Source organism: Buteo buteo, chromosome Z, assembly GCF_964188355.1.
Source record: "Buteo buteo chromosome Z, bButBut1.hap1.1, whole genome shotgun sequence".
In the NCBI taxonomy this organism is placed as follows: domain Eukaryota; kingdom Metazoa; phylum Chordata; class Aves; order Accipitriformes; family Accipitridae; genus Buteo; species Buteo buteo.
The window spans coordinates 24,045,090-24,072,287 of record NC_134204.1 but is presented as its reverse complement, the minus strand read 5'-3'; the positions used below and the strand labels follow the sequence as shown (position 1 = coordinate 24,072,287).

Genomic DNA, 27,198 nt, shown 5'->3' with positions numbered 1-27,198 from the left:
TCCTAGAGAATTATTTTAGGACACTGAAATTATTTAAATCATTGTTTCTATTTCTGTTCAGATTTTTTTCTATTTCTATCAATATTCTCAAAAAGCAAACAGACTACTGCACTTGCTTAATTGATCTGCTTCTCAGTCTGCCTTTTTCCATGCATTTTATTGAACTAAATATTAATCTTTGAATCTTCTGTATTCCAATAGGAAAAGTATTTAATTGGAAATAGTCTCTCTCCTAAAAGCTGCCTATCTTAACCAAACAAATCAAACCCTTAATGTAGTTTTATTCAACGTAAGGCATGATACTTCAAACTTGCTAAGAACTGTCATTTTTATCCCATGTTAAGATGCCCTTGGGAAAAAATAGAAGCTGAGAATCTTTCCTATTCAACATTTCTGTGACCAACTGATTAACTTTTGAAAATTAGAGGTCACTATTAGGCATTCAAGATCACTCTTTTTTGTGAAACAATTATTTGGGCACACTCAAATGATAACTGGAAAAAAAAAATCACAATTAACAAAGTGCAGCAATCATTCCCCACCGTACTTACAACAAGTGATGAAAAAAATTTTAAATTAATACCCAACACTTTATTATTACTTAAGAAGGAGGTATCTTCAGTTTCCAAATACAACTTGTAAACAAAGATAGGCTTTTAAATTTTTTTCTAAAGAAAAAAACCCTTCCATCCTTCTTTTCCTTTCCTTCTTTTTGTTGGAAAAATCTGTAGGACAAACAAGGACAATCAACACAAAACATGGAGAACAGTGAAAATCACTACACAAAAAGAATGCAAATGCATATTGTGGAAAAAAAAAATAGTTGTGCACTTGATTCGATAACAGTAAATTTGCCAGTTCATTTACAACAGCAGGAGCCTGATGAAAAGAATTTATTCTGGATCTTATTTTCTAACTGCTAGTACCCCTCAATCCCAATTTGACCTGAACAAAGGCTGTGAAATAGAACAAAAATGGTAAGGTTTATGCAGTAGAGCACACAACTGTCATTTCTCAAAAGTCCACAAGAGGTAACCAGCTTCTTCATTCTACACTCAAATTCAGCTCCATTCTCATTACCACAACGTATTTACATTGTGACCCTCCTACTATTTCCACATTTCCTATTAAATCTGGTCTTTTGCTTCTGTTCTTCTGCTCTCTCAATTTCTGCAGTAATGGTCATTCACCTAGCCCATCTAGAAGTGCCCACAAGCCTTCTTCCACACTGGTTTTCTGGGTCCATTTGGAGCTAGTATTCATTACAGACAGAATAATTAATCCCGTATTTTAAAACCCTTCGATAACACAGTTGTACCTGTCTCACCCCTCATATAATGTGAAATAACGGCACACTTTTCTATAAAGCTATTAAAAACAGATTGCCCGGTCTCGCTTCACATACACCTTGCCGCAGAGCCCCACTGCTGTAGCCTTAGACCTCACTCTATTGTTTTCCTGCCCATTTATCCTGCGGTACGCCGGATCCTCGGTGCAAGAACTACCCAGCGGAGACCTCGCCTCACCCGCTCTGCCCACCTGGAAGTTGTACAGAACGGAGGTTATTTCAGGGAAGGCGGACTGCGGGAAACACGCCACGAGCTGAGGCAATAAACCCCACAGGCTGCAAAGTTTCCTGCCCTATTGTCTGCCTGGCCCCTTAGAGCACGCCCCGCACACCTGCAGCCCACCGCCCGCCCCGCCCGGCAGGCCAGCGGCCGTTTCTTTCCTCAGAGCCGACCGGCCGCTCCCCCCTCGGCCCGGCCGCACGGGGGTCAGCCAGGCCCCACCGCCGGTGCCGCGCCAGGACGCCCGGGCACAACCCAGGCCGGGCTCCCGGAGGGACGAGGACCTCCCCGACAGCCGCGGGCGTCTCGGTGCTCTCACGGCGGCTTCCAGTCAAGGCGGCCCCCGCACCGGAGACCGCCCGCCGCGGCTGGCCGTGAGGCGCCCCCTTCCCCGCCGCGCCTACCTGCGAGCCGCGCCCGCGCACAGGGCCAGCATGGGGAGGGCGGTGCGAGAGGAGGAGGATGAGGAGGAGGAGGGAGGAGGAAGAAGACGGGCTGGCTTCGCTCCCGCTGCCGCCCCGCCCTTTCGCCGGCCACGGGCACAGCCCTCAGCCCCGCGCCGCCGACCTGCGCATCCGCTTCCGCCGCCGCCTCCTCACGCCCTTCGCCGCCGCTGCCGAGCGAGCGAGCGAGCGCGCGCAGCCGCCGCACGCGCCTACCCCCTCCGCTTGCTTCCTCCCGCCCGCCCTCGCGCCCCTCGTCTCTCCCACCCGGCGGCAGCGCTGACAGGGGCACGGACGGGGACGGCGTTTGCCGCGGGGGTCGCCGCGTCTCGCACGGTAAGGGCGATGCGCCGTTTCCGTGGCGAGCACAGCTCCGCGGGGGCGGGGAGGCGGCGAGCCGCCTCCCCGGAACGCCTCGTCCCCGGAGCTCGGGGGTGGCGGGGCGGATCGGGCCCCGTCCGGGCGTTCGGTGGGCCTGAGGCGGCGGGCCGGGCCGGACGGCGCGCCCACTGTCCCCGCGGTGCCGGAGGGGGGCCCGCGGGCGGCGGGGCGACTCGTTTCTGCGGGGCAGACCTGTCCTCCGGGCCTGAGCGAGCGGCCCCGGGCCTGCCGCGGGACTGGGAGGTGGGCGGGGGGCGCAGGGAACGCGGCCCCCTTCCCCCCCCCCCGTGCTCGTGGGGGCGCGGCCCCCACCAGCGGCACGCCGTGCGGCCCGTCCCGTGGGGCGCGTCGGCGGCCTCTTCCTCGGCCCTTGCGTGGGGGTGTGTGCCCCCGGCGGCCGCCCCTCGCGCGGGGAGCCGCCTTTTCAGCGTCCCCGCGGCGGCGGTTGCTCGGCGTGGGCTTGGCTGCCCGTCGGTTTGCGGGGGGGTTGTAGAGAGAAAACAATTCAGCGAGGCTTGGCCCTGGTCTTGCCGTTCATTTAACGCTTGTTTTTTAGCCTGTCTTTCCCGGGCGACTAGATAAGGTTGTTCCCTTTTAAATCGAAACGATTTAAGGAAAAATGACTTGGAAAGTTGGAACTAAAATTTTCCTCAAAGTTATGTAACTTCCAGCTGATGCTGAATGCAAATCAGACTCAGCCAGTAGTGTCACTAATCACAAGTGTGCACTGAGGTCACAGTGTTCCAGTTTTTTGTCCAAAGTGAATATAAACCGTTCAGCAGCACAGTGTCAGAGAATAGAATGCCTTTTATTAAAGTGTGTTTCTTTATGCCATTATATTTATCAGTGTGGCTTTTTAATTGATTTTGACTTCAGCATGTGCTCCTGCTTTCAAGTGCATATTTCTTAGAAATAAAATCCAAATTATTAAAAAAAAAAAGAAGAAGTTGCTACATTATTTTAGCCTTCGTGAACTCCCCCGTGGGAATGAATGTGAGGAAATGTGTGCTCTTTGCTGATAGTTGGACTAAATGATGGTAGCGGTTCTCCCTAATCCATGCAGTTTAACCACTTGTTTCAAGGCATCGCTTTATTAGGCTTTCTGGTGAAGGGTAAGTTTTTGTATATTGTGTGTACTTCTTACTGAGGTCAGTGGGAGATTGGAATACTCTAGGAATTGATTTTTCTGAAATAAGAGATCCTGTTGTTTTTAAGACCTAGGAGAAATTCATCAATTTCAAAATGTCATCAGTCAAACGCTTGGTTTATGCAGTCATCCATTTCTTGAGAGAGCAGAGTCAGATGGATACTTTCACTCCAGATGAACAAGAAAGCTTGGAAGGTAAGTGATAAAGGTGCTAATATATATATATGTATATGTATAATACCTACCCATGTGTTAAATTGCTTGAGGTTTATTATCATAGAAAGTAGAGCGACCTAAATGAAACTGCCACCAAATATTATCTGTGAATAAGACCACAATCTTAATGTTTTTGAGATTATTAATTTTAAAACATCTCTCATTTAAAAAATGTCCTGAAGTTACAAAATGTATACTGTCTTTATTTTGAGCAACAGATACTTTGATTCACATCAAGATAAGCAGTGCTATAATGCAGACTATGGTAATGATTTGTGTATGTGTCCCACAAATTTTTGCCTGCTGATTCTTTTGCTCTTTACTTTCATGTTTGGTTTCTTTCTGTATTTTGTGTCTGTTATTAGCTGTGCTGGCCATGGAAGAAGTAAAACAATTACCATATATTGGTTTTGGTATATGGGAAGAATCCCCGTTTCATACTTGCAAGAATTCCGTGTAATTTATGAGAGAAAGCTAAGTGGTGCTAAGAATATGGAAAATAAATAAATTGCATTTCTTTTTCACTTGAATAGTGATTCCAAAGAGTGCATGGCAGTGAATATTTTCAGTATGGTATAGTTTCTATTATACATCCAAGCCCATCTCTCTGTATACACAGCTACAGAAAGATGGACTTCTATCTGTATTCGTCTGTTGACAGATGTTCATTAAGCCTTTGTAACTTCATAGTATCTGTCTTTCTCCTTCATACTGCTCTTATTCCTTTCCCTAATTCCTGGAGACTTCTTGGCAGGTGGTATCACAATGTGGAATTAAGCAAGAGAATAACAAAAAGTCTTAATTCTGCAATGAGCTTTTCATAGCACCTATTTAAAAGACCTCTGCACTCTTTCAAGCAGTCTGTGGTTGTATCACTCAGTCAGAGGAGGAATTTGGCGGTAAGAGGGGAAAGTCCAGGACCAGCAGTGCAATAAGCATCATCCAGGCAGTTGATCACTGAGTTACCTGAAATCTGAGATGTGGAGAGTAGACTTTCCTGAGGTACAAAACAAGTCCTGCTCCTCAGAGGCATAAACTTAAAAAGGTAAACTTGGAGTGTGCTTCTTTCCACTGTCTATTGGTTTTACAGTGTAGTTGTTCACTAATTTAAGCAAGAAAGAAACATTTGTGTCATGATATTCAAAAGATACTCCCAAAAGAATAAAAGCCAAAAGATTTGGTTTTACATCAGAGTCTGGAGCGTTTTGTACTTTTGAAAAGTGGTAGTCACCTATGAATTTAACCTGTATCAGGTTATGATGATGTTCAGCTGATGAAAAAAGCAATGTTTTGGGAAATCATATAATGGGAAATGAAGAGTACTCCTTTGGGTTTTAGAATAAAACTGATAAATGTTGGGTTATGACTGAAAATTTACAGAGCAGCCTTAGCCAATGTCTATATGAAGGAATCAGTTTTAAGATTGTGTTTTCTAAACAAAAAATATTATAAAACCTCGGTTGTGTTTAAATGCCGATGTAAAATTTACCATTTTAATACAGTTATGAAATCGTAATTTTAGAGCTGTACCCTGCCAAAAGCATGGTACCATATGCTGTGTATTAGAGGATAGGAGGCAGACATTCTGAATAATTGACTCAATTTAGTTGTGCAAAATATCTTTAGAGCGCATGGAGTAGCAATAGCCCAAGTCTGTGTTTGAAGTGTTTAATGTTAGGTGGAGACATAAGGGATAAAACAATTTGACTGTTGTTTTTCACTGGTACCTTATGTACCTACTTGGTGTCTATGAAAAGATAAACCACTGTATGATTAAGTGTCTGTGCCAGGAAGTAATTTAAACAGTTCCCATTCCCCACAAAAAAAAAAAAGGAACTAGAACATTACAAATAAAATTGAGACTTTATCAAAATAGAAGTCTAGCATGTATTCCAACTCCATTTATATTGATAACCTGCATTCTGCATGTTTGAATTATATAGCGATGTCAATGATAGTGTAAATTTCCTCTAGGAGTTTTGTACTTGCATGATGAATAAAATTGCCTTATTTAGAGAAAGCAGGGAAAGGTAGACCAGAGAAATATACTCCCCTACAACCTAGGATCTAGAGCAGTGATATAGATCCCTGATGGTTGATGCTCAACTCTATTGTATGAACTAGAAACTTCACTTCTTCCAAGTTATATTTTAGACAGTGGGTTTAAATGGCAGTTATTTCTTTCCTGTTTACAGTTTCTATTTTTTTCTTGTCTATAGCACCTATTTCTGTGGGATTAAAGCAGAAACTCTGCAACGTGCACAAGGCTGTGATTTTTTTTTCTTCTTACTTTTATGATTAATGTACCACAATGAATTTCTCTAAGGCAGTGTTTCCAAAACAGTGGAATGTGCCCCTTAAGGTGAGGGATGCATGTAATACTTGAGATGAGGAAGGTTATGTGTAAGATAAATACCAAGTACTAAAGGGGCCTCAGCAACCCAGTTAATATTCATTACTCAATGATCAACAGCCTGCATGGCTGCTGCAGAAGTCCTGGAGCTATGTGGCACTGGGGATGCTGAGCTGGGCTCCAGCATAGCCCAAGTGCTCCTGTTGTCAGCTAGTAGGTGTTTGTGTGAGCCCCAGGTGTTCAGCAGGGAGGTAGTTATCTCTACTGGTTAACAAGGTGGTCAGTACAAGCTTCAGAAACTGCCTATGCCTCTGAAAGTGTATGTGATGATGCAGATAATAGGGAGAATGGATAATTTTGGCCTTTGAAATCAGACACGGGAAAAATCTTAGATTAATAGGTCACATGGTGCAGCAAGTCTTTCCCAAGTTACTGATAATATCGGGCTTGCGGCTGTAGACAGTGCTTCCCATCGATAATGGGGTAATAAGATGCTGGCAGTCTAGTGTCTTGAGATACTTTTCAGACAAAAACAAGTCTTCACTCCTTGAACTTTACTAGTGTCAGGTTTTTATATCACACTAAAAGAGGGTAGTTACTGATCTTGTCACAACTTAATACATCTTCTGATTTGGAAAAGTTTCTCTTTTGGCTATGTTTATTTTTACACAGGTTTCTATTGTTGGCTTGCATGTTAACCAATGGTTATTATTTAAACCTATGGATTCATCCCATAAGAGTTCCTAATTTTGTTATACCTGTGATAGATAGATTATAAGGATTATAAATTCCAGTTTTCAGTTAAAGGAGAAATGTGGGAGTTCACTGTAACAACTGATTATTTCATGGAAATGCTTACTAGTGATAATACTATACTCAGGAGTATTTTGTTTAAGCATAATTTGCACTGCTGCACTTTGCAGAAATCTCCTGTATGATAGAGAGTTGGTGTCACAGACTTAATACCTTGAGACAAATAAAGGAGGGGGTTGTATTTTAAATTTATGCATAACTACAAATGAGGGAAAGGGAATGCCTTTAGGTGAAAATAAGTTTGAGGGGAAAATTCGTAAGTATACTATCGCAAGTGGCTTTAAATTAAGTCAGATAAGGAAAAACAAGATACGTAATTCCACTGATTTTATGATAGGCCTGGTAATAAGTACTATTAATATATAGTTCAGAATTCAGCATAATCAGTGCTTACTTTACAAGGATTAAGTTTTTCTACATAGCAGGAGACAAAGGAGTTTAACCCAAATCCTGCAGTACTCTTACTGGGTAATTTAGAACCCTTCAAATTGATACATTTTTAGCATTTTTAGGTTATAGGAGCAAGTTATATGCATATTTAGCAATGTATTAAATTGTTACATGTTATCAACATTAATTTTGTATCATACTTGACTTTTTTCTGAATAATTTCTGTGGTATGTTATCAGAGTTTTTTAGAAAATTACATCTTCCAGGTTTTACTATTTATTTTACAACTCTACTTTTTCCCCCTTTCTCCCAGCTGTGACGTAGAAAATAGGCTCCTCAAACTGGCCTTACTGTTGTCAACTTTCAGTAATTTTACTTTTCTAATTTTGCGTCAGTGTTCGGGTTCATTATGATGCAAATAAGAATTCAAATTGTATTTATTATATTAACATTGGACTGATATTCAATTTAAATTCTAAGATTCAGTTTTTACTGATACTTAATTTGAATTCAGCTACTCCTGGTTATCTATAGTTCGAGGTAAAAAGGTCATTTTCCTGTTCAAACTCGGCTTTACGAAAACTTTTCTTTGTTCCTCCTCAGTTTTCAGTTTAAAACATTTAGATGATACACCTTAATAAAAACATTCTACTAGATTCTCAAGGCGATACAGAAAATAATTATATAATTCAAGATACTATAATTAACAGAATACAGATATATATACAGAATTGTATATAGTAATTGCCATTGATCTTCTTTTGCTTAGAAGTAGGCGAGCGCATTTAAAACTTCAGTTAGGTATTTGGCTCTACTTTTTTTAGAATTGCTTATTGTGAGTGTATTTGCATTATTGCAGGTTTGGGAGGGCCATTTAATCCTTACACAACAGAACATGGGAAAGGATACTGCAGATATACATATTTTTACAGGATAAAGGCTTGTGATTAATGAAGCATTTTATTAATAAACAGTGTCTTCAAATGAATATATTTTGTTCCAAAAAAAAAAGAAAGTAATAAGTATCTTGCATTTACTCTTCACAGTAAAGATGAGCCATTTTCTTCCAACTATTATGCCACAGAAATACATGGCAGTTGTGGTGTTTTGAGATGGGGTATGTGACACATGCATAGTTGTATTATGAATTGTGGTGCTTTTGTTAAATCCTTGTATTTTTATGTTCAAAAAAAAAAGACATTAAATGATTGAAAAAATTGAAATAAAACTTTTAAATTGGTTTAAGAATAATGGCTGAACTATGTATTGATTCTCTATAGATTATAGTATTTTTCAGCAAGTCAATTCTATGGGGATCAGGTAGCCTCTCTTTATTTGATGGTATGTTCCAAAAAGCTGCTTTTATTAGCTGAATAAGGAAGTGAATAACAGCTTTATGAATAAACTAGTGAAACTACACTTCTATTGAGAAACTGGTAACTTATATTTTTTATTTTTTGTTTGTAAGTTGCAATTCAGTGTCTGGAGACTGTGTTTAAGATTAACCTGGAAGATACTCATCTTGCACCTCCACAGCATTTGATAGAAATGTTCACAAATTCTTTTCACAAGGTAAGAATTTAATTTAGATTCTAGAGTTATTCTGCCAATATGTCCTAAGATTTCATATTGTATACAAAACCTTAAAGTGCTGTGTAGGTCAAAATGATGTGGAAACTTCAGGAAAATATGGAAGAAGTAAAATTTCCATAAAAGCTAGCAGAATGAGAGTCTTTTCGGGCAGTGGGAGTAATTAATTTCAGCTAGACAAGGACAGTTCCATATAGAAAATTACTAAACAGTGGATGTCTCATTCTCACTTGAAGGATTTTATCCTTCAGTTAAGCATTTTGCAATTCCCGGAGATAAATGTCTGTGAAGTGCTTGAGGTCATTCATAGTTTGCTGATGCTTCTCACTCCCTTCTGGAAATAACTTAGTTGTTCAGTTTTAAAAACACCTCTGTGAACACTAACCTTAAAAATGGGAACCTCAGAAATGCATACTAATTATACATGTTATCTAGGATCCCCAGTACAGGAAGCACTGGAACCACCATGATGACAAATAGGAGAGTCAGACGTAAGAAAACCAAGAAAGTAGAGACATATCAGCTCTCTTCCCTTTGACTTCTTTAAAATGTGTGGTGAGCCATAAGGTTTTTTTAGTAGTAGAAAGCAAGCTATCTTTCTCTTCTACAGATGTTTCAGTGATGTTTAGTTCTTTCGTACTTCCTGTGCCCTGCAGAAAATCTGGTTGCTTGTTGATACAATGCTTCCCAGGATGAAAGAAATTTTTAATAAAATCAGGGCTTATATTTTAATTAAAAAAATTTTGGTTTGTTTACATACAGAATGACACGCTGCCTCTCTCAGATTCTTTACCGGAGGATGTTGAAAAGGCTGACCAGCTGAAGGATGAAGGTTTGTCATAAACATGAAGATTTTTGGGTTATCCTGGATAGTGATAGTATAGCAGCTGGACAACACACACCCCACACAAGAACTTAATCTTATATTCTCTGATGATTGTTATGCTGTAAGAGGGCTAAGTGATTTGCTCCATCTGGGGTTTAAGAAAATACAGAAGAAAATATTCTCTTCCTTGCTCAGGAGGTTGCTTAAAAACTAAGCGATATCACGTCAAGTCTTGGGCATCATTCCTGAGTAGTAGAAGCTTTAAAGAATGAACAGTTATTATTTGGAAATTATAGATTTCTGTTTGTCCATGGAATTGCTATACAAGTTTCTGCTTTATATTGAGAAGGTTATGTGATGTCAAGGATTACGTGCTAGCTGACTATTAAAACATTGGTAAATTGCTGGTCCAGCTGAAGCCAATGGAAAAATTCTTGTGAACTTACTAGGGTTAGTATTTCACATATGTGAAATAATTTGTGTGCTGTATAAAAATTGCAGAAAAGCCAGTTGTTTATTTTCCCTTTGATAGATGTTATTGCTGTTATGCGAGGAAAAGCAGCTGTACCACAGAAGCCTTCACTAAAGCTACCCAAGAAGGAATCCATTTTATTTCCCCCACAAAAGAAAGTGGAAAAAAAAGAAGGCGTGTAGCACTGATAACTTATACAAATTGTTATCAGGTGGATTGATGCTTTATAAATCATGTTTCTTATGACCTGTTGGATTTTCAGATATTGGACTTTTATAGAAAAATAAGTTTCTAATTGCGAGGCAGATGTAATCCTCTCAGAAATTTCAGGATAATGATGGGGAAAAATTTCTACTGGTTTTGAGAATGAGTTCCACATCTGTCTTATCTTAAAACTGGTCATCTGTAGTCATGAATGCAGTCCATTACTGGCTCACAAAGTAAGTTTTCCTAATTGTTGAAGTTGCTCTTTAATTCTAAGGATAAGAGCTCAAACAAGGTTAGGTTACAAGCAAAAAATCAGTTTGTAAGTTGTAAGGTACGTGCTGTGCATGCTGGCTTTTCATTTTGCTGTCTGTTATTGTCAGCTTATGGGAAGTGAAGAGTACCTTCAGCACTCAGTATGATTATGGGTCTTTAGAGATATGCAGCACTTTCCAGGTGTGGAAGTTACAGCAATGCCTGTTTTAAATCTGTGACTTCTGTCTTGTCATTTGTTGTCCCACAGGGGTTTGTGAAATAGACTGAGGAAATGAAATTGATGTATGCTCTAAGTTAGTCTTCGTGTGGTGTTACTAAAGCAATTGCATGTCTCTACTGAAAAAATTGAAAGTGTCTAAACTTTGACAAAGGGCCATTTAAAGTGTTAGTTATCAGAGGCATTAGTAAGCAGTTTGGAAATGCTTGAAATGCCTCAGGTTAATTTCCCATAATAAAATTAGAACTTCCTGTCCTTTTCTAATGCTGCTCTGTCATATTAATCCTCCTTGTTTTCACACACGTATTATCTATCACCACTGTCAAGCTTTTCAGTTAGGAGTATTTTCTGCCCTGAGTTAGGGAGATAAACTAGATAACTTGGGAAATTCCATTTGACCCATATCTTCTATAATACTGTAATTCTATAACTTGTCATTTCCTCATTTCTATCTATATGTCCTTACCAGTGGAGTAACTTCCCTCACCTTTGTGGGCACCGGTCTGCTGCTCCTCTGCTGTCAAACCAGCCCTAGTACCTGTAGAAATTGGCTAATGAATGGCAAACCAAAATCAGGTAGCCGAGTTTTCTTTCTTGGTCATTATAAAACCAGGAAGTAATATACCCTCCAGACTAGTAAATACTTGAATTTACTTGCCTACCCTTGTATATCACTTGACACTTTGGCCATTTTGGCTTAATGTGAACTATGTAAGAGCACAGATTATGTGCAGGTTTCTATAGTGTAACAGTGGCTTGATCCTAAAAAGATCTGGGTATTACCACAGTATAAATTATAACAATAGGTAGTATTTTCGTTATTGAGGACACACATTCAAAAGTATAACCATTTGTGGGGTTTTTTTGCCATAAGAATTTTTGTCTGGCATTAAAATAAAATATGACACTTGCTTTTCCTTTTGTCCAGAATTGCTTAATCTCAGCAGAAATAGTAGCTCTAGCTATTTTTCTGTTTTGCTTTAGCCAGTTCTGAGCTGGAGAGAGAGAGAGAGCGAGCAAGAAGGGCACCCAGTGATACTAGCTCCAATTTAGCCCTGTACCCCAGGTCATCTTTAGTTCAGAGCAGTATCAGAAACTCCAACTTTGATAGTCATTGGTGGCAGTTTTGTTTTAGAGAAATGTTAGCTGCTGCAATCTTGTTGAGTGCTGCTGACTTGCGAGTCTTTTATTTGGCAACAGGATTTAGTGTACAGACCTTTACCTTAGATCAAAGGACAGATGTGTAGATGGTGAGCCTGTAGAAATGAGACAGATAGGGTTACATTCTGTGTATATTTTGAAGGTATACATGCAATTACAGTTTCAGTTTGCCTTCTCACTGGCAGGAATTGCTGACTATATAATTACAGTCTAGTATATCACTGTTGGGAAGAGGTGATTTTGTACTACCTGGGTGATAGTTACTTAAATCTGGTTTTGTTTATTAAGCTCTCCGTGTTCACAAGTGACTGACTGTAAGTATAATTGTTTTCATTTAGTACAGGCATCTAGGACTGCTTGCTCCACAGTCTTTTGCTTTCTACCAGAGACAAGATACTGCACTGACTGAACTTTTCCAGCCTTTGCTTATGCCGTTATCTACATCTGTATAGTAACCTGTTGACCTATCTCTTCTCCTGCTTATTTTGGGAGAGGGTTGTAATATTTTGCCAACATACAAGGAAGTCAGTGGAAGTCTATAATTTTCCTGACAGTTTCTTGACATTTCTGGGAAACCAAGGCTTCTGTAGGATCTAGCAGGCCAAAGATCTGTAATTACAGGACCAGGGACAACCTTAAGCTTGGGCACTCTGAACTAGGACTATTTCTCTACTACTTTGTCATCAGGAAAGAAAGAAACTGCCAGGACTGCCTTAAATTGGGAAAGAAAGAATGTGTAAGATATCTTTTGTTTTGAAAGACCTTACTCCAGAATTTTCTTTCCATAGAAAAGTTACATTTTTCTATTTTTTCATTGGACTTAAAAAATATGAAATATGAAACTTTGTTATAGAGTAGAAGTTCTGAGCTTTGTTGGTGAGAAATGTTACCTCTGAATCATTTTAGATTACCTGTCCTATACATACTTCTCATTACCTTAAGGAATTAATTATGTGGCTTCACAAAAGTGGGACTTACATGCTTAGTTTTGCTTTTGTTTGATTTTCCATGTTATATGGGTAGTTATAAGCAAGTTGTAGGTACATGTGAGAAAATGAGACCAAAAAGGAATTAATATATAGCCTTTTGGATTATGAGGCTTGCAAAGATACTTAAGACTGATGAATCTATATTAGAGTAGAACTGCAATTAAAATTACACTTTTCAACAAAGTGATCTTTGCTTAACAGCAGAAACTAGCTGGAAGGTGTGAAATAGCAAGATGAGAAGGGGAAGGTTTATGTGGTGGACTACAATGTACATAATGAAGTTTATAGATATAGTAGATATTTTTATTTGCATTATTCCATGCCAATTCTATTTAAAAGAATGTATCTCAAAAAAGTGCCGTCATAACTACCTTATATAGAAGCTATAATGTGGCTGCTCTATTTCTTTCATACATAGCACTGTATCTTTTAAATACTTAAGAGCTTTTTATAATTTATTTCAGGTAATAATCATATGAAAGAAGAAAATTATGGAGCTGCAGTGGATTGTTACACTAGGGCTATAGAACTGGATCCAAACAATGCAGTCTATTACTGCAACAGGTAAAAACAATACACACCTTTCATTCCTGAAATTCATTAACGTCATTTTAAAGATAAATTGTGAACTAGATCAAAACAACATGAGGCTAGAATACTCCACTATTCAGAAATTTATCATGTTAAATTTGTAAAAGATTAAAGCAAAAGTCATCTTATTCAGCATATCTGTATCAGTTAAAGGTGTTATATGGGCTTTAAAATTACTTATAACACTTGAGACCGGGTTTTTGTGAGTTAGGTTGTCTATATTAAATCATAACGTAGGCTGTGATTCCCAATCTGTTGAGAATAGCAAGAGCCTTTTTTTCTGGTGTGCTAGTGACTCAGCTGCCATCTCTATCTTCTTTAGTATTGACTGTGCCTGCAAAAAATATCATCAATGTAGGAATACCATTCTGGAGATTTCAAGCATTGTCTAAATATTCAGCATTTTTATGCATGACGTGGGAAAATAACAAGGCTGTTGTTGTGGTTCCATTGTATAATCTAATCTTCACCATAGTGAAGACATAGTGACATGGGAGCAGATGAAGTCTGGAAGGGCATGTTAACCCAGTAACAGAAGTGTGCTCTTTCTGTATACTGCCCAGAACACCAGCATAAGAGCAAAGGCAGTATAGACCATGAGCCCTGCTGGAACTAGCCTGTCTCTAGAGCTACTCTGCACTACAGTCTTCAGTGCCTCCATTACCAGAATGATATATTAACTGTCAATCTAGCCTTGTGGCACTGTACCCAGTGGATTTTTCTGGTTTTGGAGCTATGCTTCCATTACTCCAGAGTTTAGTTTGTAATAAATACAAGTGAAAGATTCAGTATTTCATGGCAAGCATAAAGACAAAAGAAATGCACAGTTTACTAATATTTCACATATTTAAGATGGCAGTTCAAAGTGTAAATAATCTATTTTCCTTGAGAAAACTGATGACATAAGTGATTTTAGGTATAAAATGGAAATAAAAGACCAGGTTCAAAAGCCTCCCCAAATCACTGGAAGTTTCCTCAGTAGAATGGGCTTAGGCACCAAATCTGTAATGGGCAAGAGCAGAAATACTTCACTCTGTGTGTTACATCATCACATATCACATTTGTGAGGACCAAAATGAATTTTAGTGTCAGTAAGCGCAGTATTGCATGAAGTTATTTAAAAGAAGACAGGCAGTTGCTTGGAGTTTTGTGGGTGATGAAGTATCTAAATAAATATAGACCTTATTCTTGTCTTTCTTAAGCTGGTTTGGGAGCAATGGAGATGTATCACCTTCAACAGTATTGCTTTTTACACACAGCAGTGAGAAAAAGAGACAGCTGAGATGCCCTCAAAGTTTAAACTGGCCATATAAATTTTTTGTAAACGCAGAAAAAAACATTTTCTGTTCAAACACGAGAGACTAAGCACTGTCCCCAGCTTTTATCCATACATCTTCATGGGCATCTGTGGAGTTGGACAACTGTTAAGCAGCCTAAATATTTAAAATACATAAGTAGTCCCATTCAGAAGATATTTTAATCGAAGTCAGAACAGGAGAAGGGATTGAATATAGTGATGATTGTAGCATCTAGCATTCCTAATAAAAAAGAATGCTTTATGCAATGGAAATACTGTCATTTCTACTATAGTTTTTTAATCAAGGAAGAACAAATTAGAATGCTTTGAGACCTTTCAAACTGGGAAAGTTTTGATTATTAATCTGTTCTAATGTACTTTTTAATTTGGACAAGTCTTTAATCTTACTGTATAAATGTCCACAACATTTAGTATTTCTCTGATATAGACATGCAATTGTAATTTAGTAGTTCAGAGATTATTGAGAAATGTTATCCCAATTTACCTGCAAGCATCCAAATCACAGCATTCCTTTGAATGGCAGTAAAACTATACTTCTTGCTGGAAAATGCCAACTGTATAAAATCCTTCTGTTTAAACAATGATTTTATGTAAATTACTACTTGAGAGTTTCACTTCTTGTAATAGGTTTTATGAAGATTTTTGTGCATATTCATATGCTGGATCTAAAACAGTTCCTTAGAATTATTTATCCTTTGTGTCCTAAAGGCGAGTGCATGTTCTCCAAAGCCCTAGTCTAGCAATGCACTTAAGCACATACTTAATTCAGAACATTTCCTTGTCCTACTTAATTGAGGAAAGCTGAGGCATTGCCTAAATAGTGAATGAAAAGTCAGTAAGATCAAAGAAGTCTATAGTCAGTCATGGACATGTGAATATCTAAGCTTGGGTTTTTTTCTTTTATTATCTTTTTGACAAAGCTTTCTCCCTTCACTCCCATCTTCCTTTTAGGGCTGCTGCTCAAAGTAAGCTCAACAACTACAGTGAAGCAATAAAGGATTGTGAGAGAGCCATAGCAATAGATCCAAAGTACAGCAAAGCGTATGGGAGAATGGGGTAAGCTAATAAAAGTCTGAGTAAACACTGAAGACTCAAGTGTAAATCACCATAGATTTTCTGAAATAAGTGGAGCTAGGCTGTTTTACTTGGCTGACATTCTTGTTCTGAAAGTGTAGTCATTTTCTGAAGATGACCCTATCAGGCTGTCAGTTTTAATTTTTATATATGTGGTTGATCTTAGCATTTCCATACCAGATTTCATCAGTTTGAAATTTTTTTTCTTTCAGTTTATCAACATTGCAAATTTAGTTTAGAAAGTCATGATGTGTTTTTTTCCTACCTCCTACCTATTTATGAGTAATCAAAAATCTGCAGTTGGAACAGTGAATCTGTTAATGAGGCTGTTAGAGAACAGAATCCTAAAGTATTGGGGCTTCACAGTAGCAGGAATAGAGACTTAATTTTTCTGTTCAATAGTGCTTAGGAAGCAGATATTTTAGCAAGACTAAGTTATGTCCTTGGTAGTTTTTCTCAGTCATGTCTGAGAGATTAACAGTATAGCCTCTTTAGGTGGTGGGTCTGATTAAGTGCTATCTGAAAAAAAATGTCAGGAGTGGTCTGAATAAGATACCTACTTGAGTGAAGGGCCATTCTTCTAAGATATGCAGCTTCATATTTTCAATAACCAAACACATTGTGGGCGTGGGCTGAATGCTGCATAAGGCTTTTGAGGTTATATCTATACTAGTAAATTACAAAATGCTTGGGATTGTTTGTTGGGTCAGCTGGCACAAAATGGCCCATGTCTATGTTATTAAAATCTAGTTTGCAGAATGGAAACTGCCTATTGCTAAATTTTATTTGCCTGTGTTAAATTCTGAACCATGCCCCAAAATTGTCTGCGATAATGCTTACTGGCCTGGGACAAAACCATGCCAGAGGGCATTTATTTAAGATCAGAGGTGATGGAATTCTATCACTTGACAACTTTCCACAATACAGTTTATTTTACCAATACAAATATAGCCTGACTGGCTTTTGAGATGATTAATTCACTTTGAAATTTTAGGGACTGTTGAACTGGTTTTGTCCTATTTAACTATCTTCAGATCGTTTCTTCTTATAGCACAACCTGAGATCCCCCGATTTCAGTGAGATGGAGGGAAGCCACAGGCTGACTTAGTTGGAAATTGGAGGTTATTTTAGAGTTTTGGTTGTAAGACCAGTGTGCCTTTTGATACACAAAGTAAGTGGGATCATTCTTGGGCAATCAAGCCTCTCTTTTTTTGATTGTCTGGTTGTTTTGATAGAGGTTATATTTTGAGCTACAAGCCATTGCTTAATTCAGCGGATGGATATAATAATACATTTGGCATAGGCTGAATGAGGAAATGGTGCTTGTTTAGTAGTAACTGAAAAAAACAAGTGCAGAAACCACCTTCTCAACAAAAAGTCTGTATAAGAAAGCTGTGTTTTTTGACTGCATAATGCAGTCAGATCATTTTTTCTCAGGATTTGACAGAAGCTCTTTATATGTCACAGAAAGACGCAGAAGTGCCACAGAAATATGCAGGGATGGGAGCCATATAGACAGTTAGAGTGATACTTCCAGCATGACCCTGAAAGAGCACTTGTCTGGGTAGGAATTGTGAGCAAAGAAACTGTTGCCTGCTGTTCTGACTTGTACTGTGTTCCAAGAAGCCGAATTTTACATACTTTCTCTGTAAAAAAACACGATTGCATCACAGAAATACCAGGCTGCATTTCTTGTCTGGTCAGACACTATTTTGGCAAGTTAATGGGCCAAAAGGGAGAATGTTTTTTATGGGAGTAACTGTCTTAAGAGGGAATACATTAATGTTGTGTGGGTTCCTCCAGGAGTGTTACTGGAAACTCTTGGAGTTTCATACTGTTACTGAGTTCATTATCACTGAGTGTAATGAGTGTGACTGATGTATCTAACACATTGAGCTCTCTTGCCTGGGATAAAAGAGTAAGGTCTGGTAGTGGGCATTAGCACAGGCTTATCAACCCAGTCTGTGTAGCTCAGCACATAGTAAAGGGTGACTGGAGTACTAAATAGCTGAATGTGGGTTACACAGATCTTTCACAAAATGTCAAAAAGATCAGTTTAGTTTAGTGGTCAGTATAAATTGAAAATACAGTAGAAGATAGAACTGAAACTGCAACTAGATGGACTTCTGGAAGAGCTCAAAGAAGGATGATGTTTTAAATGTAGTAGCTAATCGAATTTGAAAACAAATACTGTTTCAAAACTAGTAGATCTGTCCTGTGCTCTCCTGAGCTGCTGGAGAAGAATCTTTTTCAAAACATTAAGCAGACTTCCCTGATACAAGGGTTTCTTACAGCATCTTACAGATGTTACTACTATCCTGTATAACTCATTTGTCAAGCTGTTGAAGTAGAATGTCTGAAAGGAGAACCTTGCACTGATCCGTAGACAAGAATCTCATTATGCTGAAACTTGTGGTTCCAATATTTGGTTTCTTGAAGCTGCAGAACTCATGTTAAGAGTATCTTCGTCCTACTTACCCATGTACCCTTCTGAATAATGTCTTGGATCAAAAGGACTGGAGGAAACAGAGGAATTCCTGAGTTTATGCAAAAAGTCACAGATGCTGGATCCAGCTTGTGCTCTCAAATACAGACTAAATCACTTGATGATACCAAGAAGTTTTTAATAAAACTTGCATATATATGGAACAGACAATGCATGACGAGTTCTTGAGGGATCATCTCTTCTGCAAAAACAAGTGCTTACACTAAGTAGTAGCACAATAGCAAAACTTGCTTTAGTGCTCAGGCTAAAAATTAGTTGTGAGACACTGTTTTACTTAGGACAGAAAATGTATCGTTATCTTTTGATAGTCATTTATGTTCTACCCAGGATTTCTTTATTTCACATTAGGTTGGCTCTGACCTCAGTGAATAAATATGAAGAAGCAGTTACCAGTTATCAAAAAGCACTGGATCTTGATCCAGAGAATGACTCTTATAAGTCAAATTTGAAAATAGCAGAGCAGAAACTAAGAGACATGTCCAGTCCTGTAAGTTAGCTCTGTATCTATTTATTTACAACAGTTTTAACTGGGATTTTGTAGGTAAACTTATCTTCAATTGCAATTTGTTTGTAGACTGGAACTGGACTGAGTTTTGACATGGCAAGCTTGATAAACAATCCTGCCTTCATTAGTATGGTGAGTATATTTCAAGCTTTACATTATACTGTTTTTAAAACTGAACTTTTAAGAATGACTCTTGTTTAATAACACAAGCAATTCTAATGCTTATTATAATGGCAATGGTTTCATTATACTGAATTTAAATTTTTCTAAGCCATTTTACACTCAGAACAAGAAGTGAAGCAGTAATGTCCTATAATGCCTGTCTTATTTCGAGTTGATTATATCTTACTTATGAACAACAACGTGCATAGATTAGCTATGCTCTTTTTATAAATGGCATGATAGTAAAACACTTGTCAACAGCATGGTGAAAATTTCTATTTGCCACATAGCAGTTAACAATGAATACAAAGAAATCAACTCTTAAGTGAATAGCAGTTGATTCAGGTGCAGTCTACCCAAGACTAAAGTAACTCTGCTTGGGGAGAACTACCCAAGAGACCTTTGGGTTCTTACTCTTTCAGATTATCCCTGACATCCTTAAGTGTGCAAAACTTCATGAGATGTGCAAACAATGAGTATAAATGACATACAGTGCATTCCTTTACTTCCAGTACAATGGCAAATTGTGGTTTTGTCCCTCAGTAGTTTTTCTCCATGCATGCCTTTCTTAGCTAAATGGTATTAATTAACTTTGAAGAATGGAATTTGGAGAAAAAAATGCAAAATTTCCTTTAAGAACTCATTGAAAATTTTACTGCCCCTCTGGTGGCTTCATTAGGACAGGACATTTCAACCAGTGCTTCCATGTGGAAATGCACTGTATGCAAGTGAGATCAATACCTCTGGTCTGATACTATGGTCCAAATAATAGAGATGGTGGGCAAGGGAGAAGTGAGCAAGTTCTTTGATGGCATTAGTGATTAAATAGCACCGGAACTCTGTGTACCACTTCATTGGCCACATGACTTACTCAGACAGGCTGCATCTTTTAGAGTTAAAGATGTACTCTTCAGTATGGAGCTAACTATGGGGAAAAGATTTTTTGCATCATTTCCAGAAGATGGCTGATCAAGTGGATAGAACACAGGGCATTCAGCCAGGAGCAAATTAATTATTTTCCTGTGGTGTAGTTTTTTGTTTAGTTTTGTTTTTAAGGAAAAAAAATTACTTACTGTCTGACCTTGAGAAAGTTACTTCTAGACTCTGTTTTGGACCCCTAACCTGGATCAGACTTGTAACTGACAGAAGAAAGAAAAAAATTCCTACATTACCCATAGAATTGACCTGAATTTGGTGTTTTATACCCAACTGTAGACTAGACAAAACAGATTATTTACTTTTGAGATATATATATATGTATGGAGATATGTTGATCAATAAAATGAATATTGTACATATCTGGCTTTTGTAGTACCTTTAATAAGAGAGTGAATAAGCAAATAATGTGTTGTGCCTATTAGTCTTGTATTCATACAGACACTGATTTCTGTAGGAATTATGTTACTAACTTTAAAACATCACCTGGTTTATTCTATAGTATCTGTCCATGTAGACCCTTACACTACAGTAAACACAATATAATTTTTGAGGCATTTTATGAATGAGAAATTTAAATAACCTCCTACTTACTACAAAGTAAGAAGATATGCAATTACCACAGAAGATACATGTTACCACAAAACCATGCTACAAAGATAAGTCCACAGTCTGGTCTACTCTGCAATATTTTGCAGCCATAATCTTAACAGTTTATACCCAGTAGTAATAGTAGTTGCAAAACTGATTTATCCAGGCTGGGAATCAACAAAATACAGACCTTTTTCCAAAAAGCCCAATAGAAAACCTTTGTCCTTGGAAGTCTTAATTTTTAATTTCCTCCCCCCGCCCCCAGTTTTCTGGTACTGGGGTTTTATGTTTAATGTCTTATTGTATTTTTCACATCTGAATCTGTAACCACTATTTTTATCTTACATATGACCAATTGTCTCAGCTTCATATCCTTGAAATATGTTCCTGTAATGATTCTTTTTGCTGGGGACCATATGTCTCTGTGCACATAAACTTACTTTAATTTTGTAATAAAACATAGAATACAGCATGTAGTTTTCGGGGTTTTTTTCCCCCATTTTCCTCAGTGGTACCTAAGTAGTAAATGTGTTATAATTTCAGCTATATATTGTCTATTCTAGGCAGCAAGCTTAATGCAGAATCCTCAAGTTCAACAACTGTAAGTATTAAAATGGAGTACCATTAAAACAAATGTCTTTAGGGGTTTGAATTAATACGAGAAAAGGTGGATCTTTTCTGCACAGTACTGTATTCCTGAAAATGTAATTTTATTTTTGCTTACTGTAAATAAAACTACTGCAGTTTCTTCCTCTTGCAGCTTACTTCCTCCCAGCAATTCAAAAAAGAACTACAGTTTATTGCATACTGTAAAGGTCCCTGCATATCCCAATGCCAACACTGTGCTAACTGTTCCAGGATGTCAGGGATGATGTCAAATGCCATTGGTGGCCCTGCTGCAGGTGTTGGTGGCCTGTCGGATTTGTCCAGCCTGATCCACGCGTAAGTAAGAATTGCATAGTTTTAACTGTTAAATTTGTAGAAGCGTTATTGTGCAACGTCTGTTTAAAAGGGATAGTGTCAAGCCAATTATACTGTGGCCTGTCCCCACTGTATGCCTGATTATTATTAAAACTGAAAACTTGAAGACTTATTTTTCACTATCTTGTTTGCTTGCTTTGTATGTTTCCATCAATTGGAATGACTGAACTGTGTGCTCAGTTTCACTTTATGGTTCTTATACGCTGTTCACTTTCTAAATGCCACTTACTAAAAATGCTCCTTTAAATCTTTAAGTAATCCTACACGTGCTCTCAAGTTGTGTTGATAAATTTACTACCTGATATCCCAGACACTAGTTAGAAAAGCTACGGATTTAGTTAGTACATGTTGCAACAAGTTCAGCTCTGGCATCCCTCCATTTAGACTAGGAAGGCTGTAGGTAACTCCATAAAATGAAGAGTAGCTTTTACAAAAAACAGAACTGAAGTCTTTTATAGTATAATAGAGATAATCCATCTGGAAGAGTCTGCACAAAAACATGCCTTTTGCTTATATGGCAAGACCTCTTAAAGGACATACAATTTTACTTTATTTCAGCATTCTAGACTGTTTCAAACTATTTTTCAGTTTTGCCCCTTCAGGGCAAAAGTAATTTATAATTCACATCACAGACAGGAATGTGCCCCCACAAAATCAAGGACTGTTTCTACAAAAACCATGACACCTAGATCTATGGAAATGGTGACTTCCCTTCAACCTGTGCAGTGATTTAAAGGAGTATTGATAATTTGCTACTTGGGCAAAATGCAGAAGTTAGAGAAGCCATGCCAGGCTATTCATGAAGTAAGAAGTTTTACTTGCATTTTCTAGTAAACCAGTGTTATGCTTATCTTTTACATGGAATTAATCTTACCTATTAATTTAACTCTCAAGCTACAACTATTACAGAGATGGATCTGTCATTGCTTCAGTCATACAAGTCATAAAGGTGTAATTTTATGCTTGCTTTCTACTAATGACATCTTGCTCACAAGTACAAGTTGGCAGCTGCATACTGTATTTCTGGAAAAACTAATACAACGTTGCACTTCAACTACAAGAGTAGTTATCTTAAACAACTAGAATGGATGTTCTCAAAAAGAAGGGAGCAAATCACTGGAAAGCATTTGGTGCTAGATTTTAGTTTTACCAAGTAAGGTAATACTTTTTCCTCCATGTTTACAAGTAGAAGTAGAGGTCCTAAAGAATGAAAATGAAGATTTGATGATAATCCTGTTTGGAGAGACTTTAACTAGATAAGACTGTACAGCAAGTTATCTTTAGTCTTAACTTTTATATAATACACTTTTCAGTTTTATTGGGATATCCTGTTTTCTTACAAATGCTGCTGTCAGGTTTTTTTACTTGTTAATTTTACTTAAAACTGTTCAACACAGGGGGCAGCAGTTTGCACAACAGATACAGCAGCAGAATCCAGAGCTCATAGAGCAACTGAGAAATCATGTCCGGAGCAGATCTTTCAGTGGCAGCACTGAAGAGCATTCCTGACTTAAAGGAGGCATGTGAATTGGAATGGCATATAACCCCAAAATGCATACATAGTTAGTAGCAAAAGCACCATTGTAACTCTTCTGCTTGAATAGAAGACAGAAAATTCTTTGTGTGTGTTTGCAAACAAGAATAAATCTGTTAAACAGATCTATTGCACATAACTTGGAACATATCATTTATGTATAGTTAATCCTCTGAAAATTACGCTGAATAGGTGGTTTATTAAAATCCCTAAGTACAAGTAATTTTGAGTATGTGCATTAGATTGATCTCCAGGGCTATTGAGTGGAGAGGAGTTTTGTAGTGGGCTGATCTTGCATAACAGCTTATTTCTAAAGTCCTAGTGTAAAAGGCATGTTATTCTTACAGTGAAGGTCATTATGGCTGTATTCCCTGTCAAATATTGAAACAACAGGCCCATCTGGTCAGCCCTTTTATAATGAGCGTAGATCAGTGTTGGAGTATAGAATGTACCTGAAACTAATGCCTGAAAAGTCTTTTTCTTTAAGCCTGTGGAGGGGCAGTTATTATTAACATGAAATATTTTTCAACTTCATTGGGCAGGAGGGAGGGAGATGATTGCCTATGAAGGAGTACCACAAACTGTGGAGAAAGAGAAGGCACTAATCCCGAGTAGGATAATACACAGAACCAAAATGGAACTTGGCTTGGGAAAGGAAAGAGTATTTAGAAGTTTTAGGCTTTTCTACTGCCATGTATACCTTCAAATCATCATGGTAGCCCTGGAGGTCAGCATTATGGCACTATTTTCCTAGGCATGGCAAACTGTATTACATTCTGTATGTATGCAGTATTTAATATAAGCTTAAAATTCTTAACTGTAATAAGCTAAAACTGATCCTGTGACTGTACAAATAACTAGTACTGAAAATTTATCAAGAAATAACTGCCTTAGAAAGAAGGATTCTCTTTTTCTATTCTGGTGTGGTAAATCACTGGCTTAATTAAGGATTTTTTTTAAGTTTCATTACATGTATCTATCTTAAGTGATAGTTATACGGCCAAGTTAAAGATTTTTCCACTCTCTAGTATTTCTGTTCCTACCCTGGCTTATCTTGCTCAGTTAATCTTACTCTTTCAGAGACCACTGTTTTTCTATATTTTTATTATGTTAACTTTTTTTATTCTGCTTACTGTTCACACTGCTTTCTGGTACAAGGTAGACTTGTTTTTACTCCAGGGAGGTTCTCAACACTCACATTTTCCTCTTTGTATATCAAAACTAATTTGAGGAGCCTACTTTGATTCCTAAGAGAAAGTGATATCTGCTGGCCAGTTAGACTGGAGAAGGTATGTGGAGGAATAACAGTAGACTCCAAAATGGAGAAATACACAAGAACTCCTGGAACTCAGACATAATGTCTGATTCATCTTGTGGTCAAAAAAGAGCACCTCAGGTAGAATCAAATGCAAAATTTGGGGTTAAGTCACGTACTTGACTCTAACAAATGCTAGTTGTGCATCTATTGTGTGAGTCTTCCCCTACTAAAACTGGGGTGGGGGGGGCGGAATGCCGCTGGATCCAAGGAGAAATTAAAAGAACTGGAGAACACAAAACCAGGAAATCAGTACTACATCTGTTGAATAAAGAGGTAAAGAGCAACTTACTTAACTTTAAGACATTTCATACTTTATTCAATAGAGCTTGCCTATACACAGCATTAAAATGCTTTTTAAAAATCTCTCTATAAAGTTGCTGTAGCTACCTTTGTGAGGCTGTAGAGATACTTAAGCTTTACATCAAATACATTTCGAAGTAACAACTTCTGACTTGTAGCTTTTGTTAGCAGTCATAGAATCATAGAATGGTTTGGGTTGGAAGGGACCTTAAAGATCATCTAGTTCCAACCCCCCTGCCATGGGCAGGGACACCTTCCACTAGACCAGGTTGCTCCAAGCCCCATCCAACCTGGCCTTGAACACTTCCAGGGATGGGGCATCCACAGCCTCTCTTGGCAACCTGTTCCAGTGCCTCACCACCCTCACAGTGAAGAACTTCTTCCTTACATCTAATCTAAATCTACGCTCTTCCAGTTTGAAGCCATTACCCCTTGTCCTATCAGCACACGCCCTTGTAAAAAGTTCCTCTCCAGCTTTCCTGTAGGCCCCCTTTAGGTACTGGAAGCCTGCTATAAGGTCTCCCTGGAGCCTTCTCTTCTCCACGCTGAACAACCCCAACTCTTAACATCTGATGACAAAGAAGAAAACCCCTAACAGGATCTTCTTTCAGAGGTAGTTCAGATCCCAAGTCTAATACATTCAAGAAAACTGCTACTTCAGTTACATTTTAATAGCACAGGATACCATTTACAAGAAAAATAGATGGAGGCTGTGGGTGGACTATAGCTATGGTACAAACATCGCCTAGTGTGCTATGTCAGGAGAGAGGCATTGCTCCTAGCATATCTCCTGTTAAACTTCATAGTGCTTCTTAGTTCTCTCTTTCATATTTTCAACTGCTCAAAATGAGTCTTAACTTTGATAAGGGGAACCAATAAATCCAGAGTGGACTGGACAGCACTGCAATCTCTCTCACACTCAATTTATCCTTACTTTGTGACAGCAATCATCATGTGGTTAGTTTCCTTTCTACTGTAAGACAGAAAGAGTGTCAAGAACCTCTTGAGAGTTCCTTAAGAGCTACAAGGTATGGTCACAGTCAAAGACCAGCTGTAGAAGTTGTAGTGCCAAGTACAAGCCTTATAGCTTACTGGATTTATAGGAGAACTATCCCCAAGGTTAAATGGAATGAAGCATTGGTTAGTTATCTGAAAACTACTCTTAAAATCATCTTTACAGAGTGATAACTTTCATTTCACACACTACAATATTGTCATGTTTAGGTTTTGCTCCAGTACAGGTAATACGTAACCAGGGTATTTATTAAAACATTGATGGCAGTAGCTAACCCTTTAGGAATGTGCTACAACTGGCACAATACTTAACTTGTAAACATTCTTTGTTTCTTGTACATTAACAGAAAGGGCATTATAGCCTAAATAAAAACAGTGAAACCAATAACAGGAGCTGTCATTACATGCTTTTCCATTGAAACCAGGAACAGAGGGATCATTTATGCTAAAGTCTATTTTGCCTTGAATAGGCTAGGTTGTTTTGCAGTCATGCAATATGTCTTAATCACAGGGTGAGGAAGGAATCTTTTCCTGTGTAATAACTGCACTTCATTTTGCACTAAAATTTTTCATCCTGCTAGATCAAGTGGTAAACCACAATCCCCGTAAATACTGCTTAAAGTTAAGGTCAATTGCAGTTTGTCATTCAACAGAGCAAATATGCACTTAACACCTAATTGGGTTTGTATCATTACTATTCCATCAGCATATAAGTGTGGTAATCATTAGAGAAAAAAGTGTTTTGCACTCAACTTGTAAACTCCTGTAACCTGTTTGCATGGAATTATATTCTTCTAACTATGCCTGATCATAAAGACACCTAATGAAATATTCAGTTTAGAAATTGTTTCAGTTGCAGTTTTCGTTATGTAACAAATACAATGTAAAATCACTCATGCATACTGAGAAAGAAATAAGTTTGCAGCTTTGGATTGACATGCTGTTTCAGGGGTACAGAAATCATACTGGCAAAATGCAACTTGTCTACCCTTTCTGTATCTCTCCTACCTCTTATTACCTTATGGTTACATCTCCTTCAACTTGTGTCCATTTAACTTGGAAATAGATTATAAATAAAGTTATTTACATTTTTTGTCTGGATAGTTGTGGTTTTACTCATTTAGTTTGTTGGTATATCTAGAGTAACAGGTAAATTGCCTGTTTATGTTGGTTGCTCTGCATTCTATTAGATGTGCAGGATATAGGGGGTTTTTTTCTGTGTATGAACTCATTCCCTCAATTTATCCAATATTTTAAAATGGAATTCTACGCTTAAAGATTTTATACACAGGAAAGCCTTAAGTAAAATACTGTCAAAACTA

The 27,198-nt window shown here is 38.1% G+C and overlaps 2 protein-coding genes across 6 annotated transcripts in view; one reads left to right on the top strand and one right to left on the bottom strand.

Annotated features, from left to right (window-relative positions):
- Window positions 1–2,147, bottom strand: part of NLN (neurolysin) — a 47,719-nt gene extending 45,572 nt beyond the window's left edge. For all 4 annotated transcript variants that reach the window (XM_075021608.1, XM_075021610.1, XM_075021611.1 and 1 more), the window contains exon 1: window positions 1,973–2,147. In XM_075021608.1, coding sequence (XP_074877709.1) covers window positions 1,973–2,004 — 32 coding nt within the window. In that variant the 5' untranslated portion in view covers window positions 2,005–2,147. The remainder of the gene's footprint in view (window positions 1–1,972) is intronic.
- A 32-nt stretch (window positions 2,148–2,179) lies between these two features.
- SGTB (small glutamine rich tetratricopeptide repeat co-chaperone beta) lies at window positions 2,180–26,977 on the top strand. 2 transcript variants are annotated; one of them, XM_075021629.1, is made up of 11 exons: window positions 2,180–2,347; window positions 3,608–3,734; window positions 8,780–8,883; window positions 9,664–9,733; window positions 13,511–13,610; window positions 15,907–16,011; window positions 18,884–19,022; window positions 19,110–19,172; window positions 21,293–21,330; window positions 21,588–21,671; window positions 23,108–26,977. In XM_075021629.1, exons 2-11 carry the CDS (start codon window positions 3,635–3,637, stop codon window positions 23,217–23,219), a joined length of 915 nt encoding a protein of 304 aa, XP_074877730.1. In that variant the 5' UTR covers window positions 2,180–2,347; window positions 3,608–3,634; the 3' UTR covers window positions 23,220–26,977. The 2 variants fall into 2 exon arrangements, with proteins under 2 accessions (XP_074877730.1, XP_074877731.1); XM_075021630.1 differs by lacking the exon at window positions 2,180–2,347 and adding an exon at window positions 8,358–8,428 and having other exon boundaries at window positions 3,663–3,734.
- The last annotated feature ends 221 nt before the right edge of the window (window positions 26,978–27,198 follow it).

Coding starts and splice junctions, on each gene's coding strand:
- SGTB (XM_075021629.1), top strand. CDS start 3,635: ATGTCATCAGTCAAACGCTTGGTTTATGCAGTCATCCATTTCTTGAGA. Junction 3,735..8,779: donor TGAACAAGAAAGCTTGGAAG/GTAAGTGATAAA, acceptor TTTGTTTGTAAG/TTGCAATTCAGTGTCTGGAG. Junction 19,173..21,292: donor ATCCTGCCTTCATTAGTATG/GTGAGTATATTT, acceptor TGTCTATTCTAG/GCAGCAAGCTTAATGCAGAA.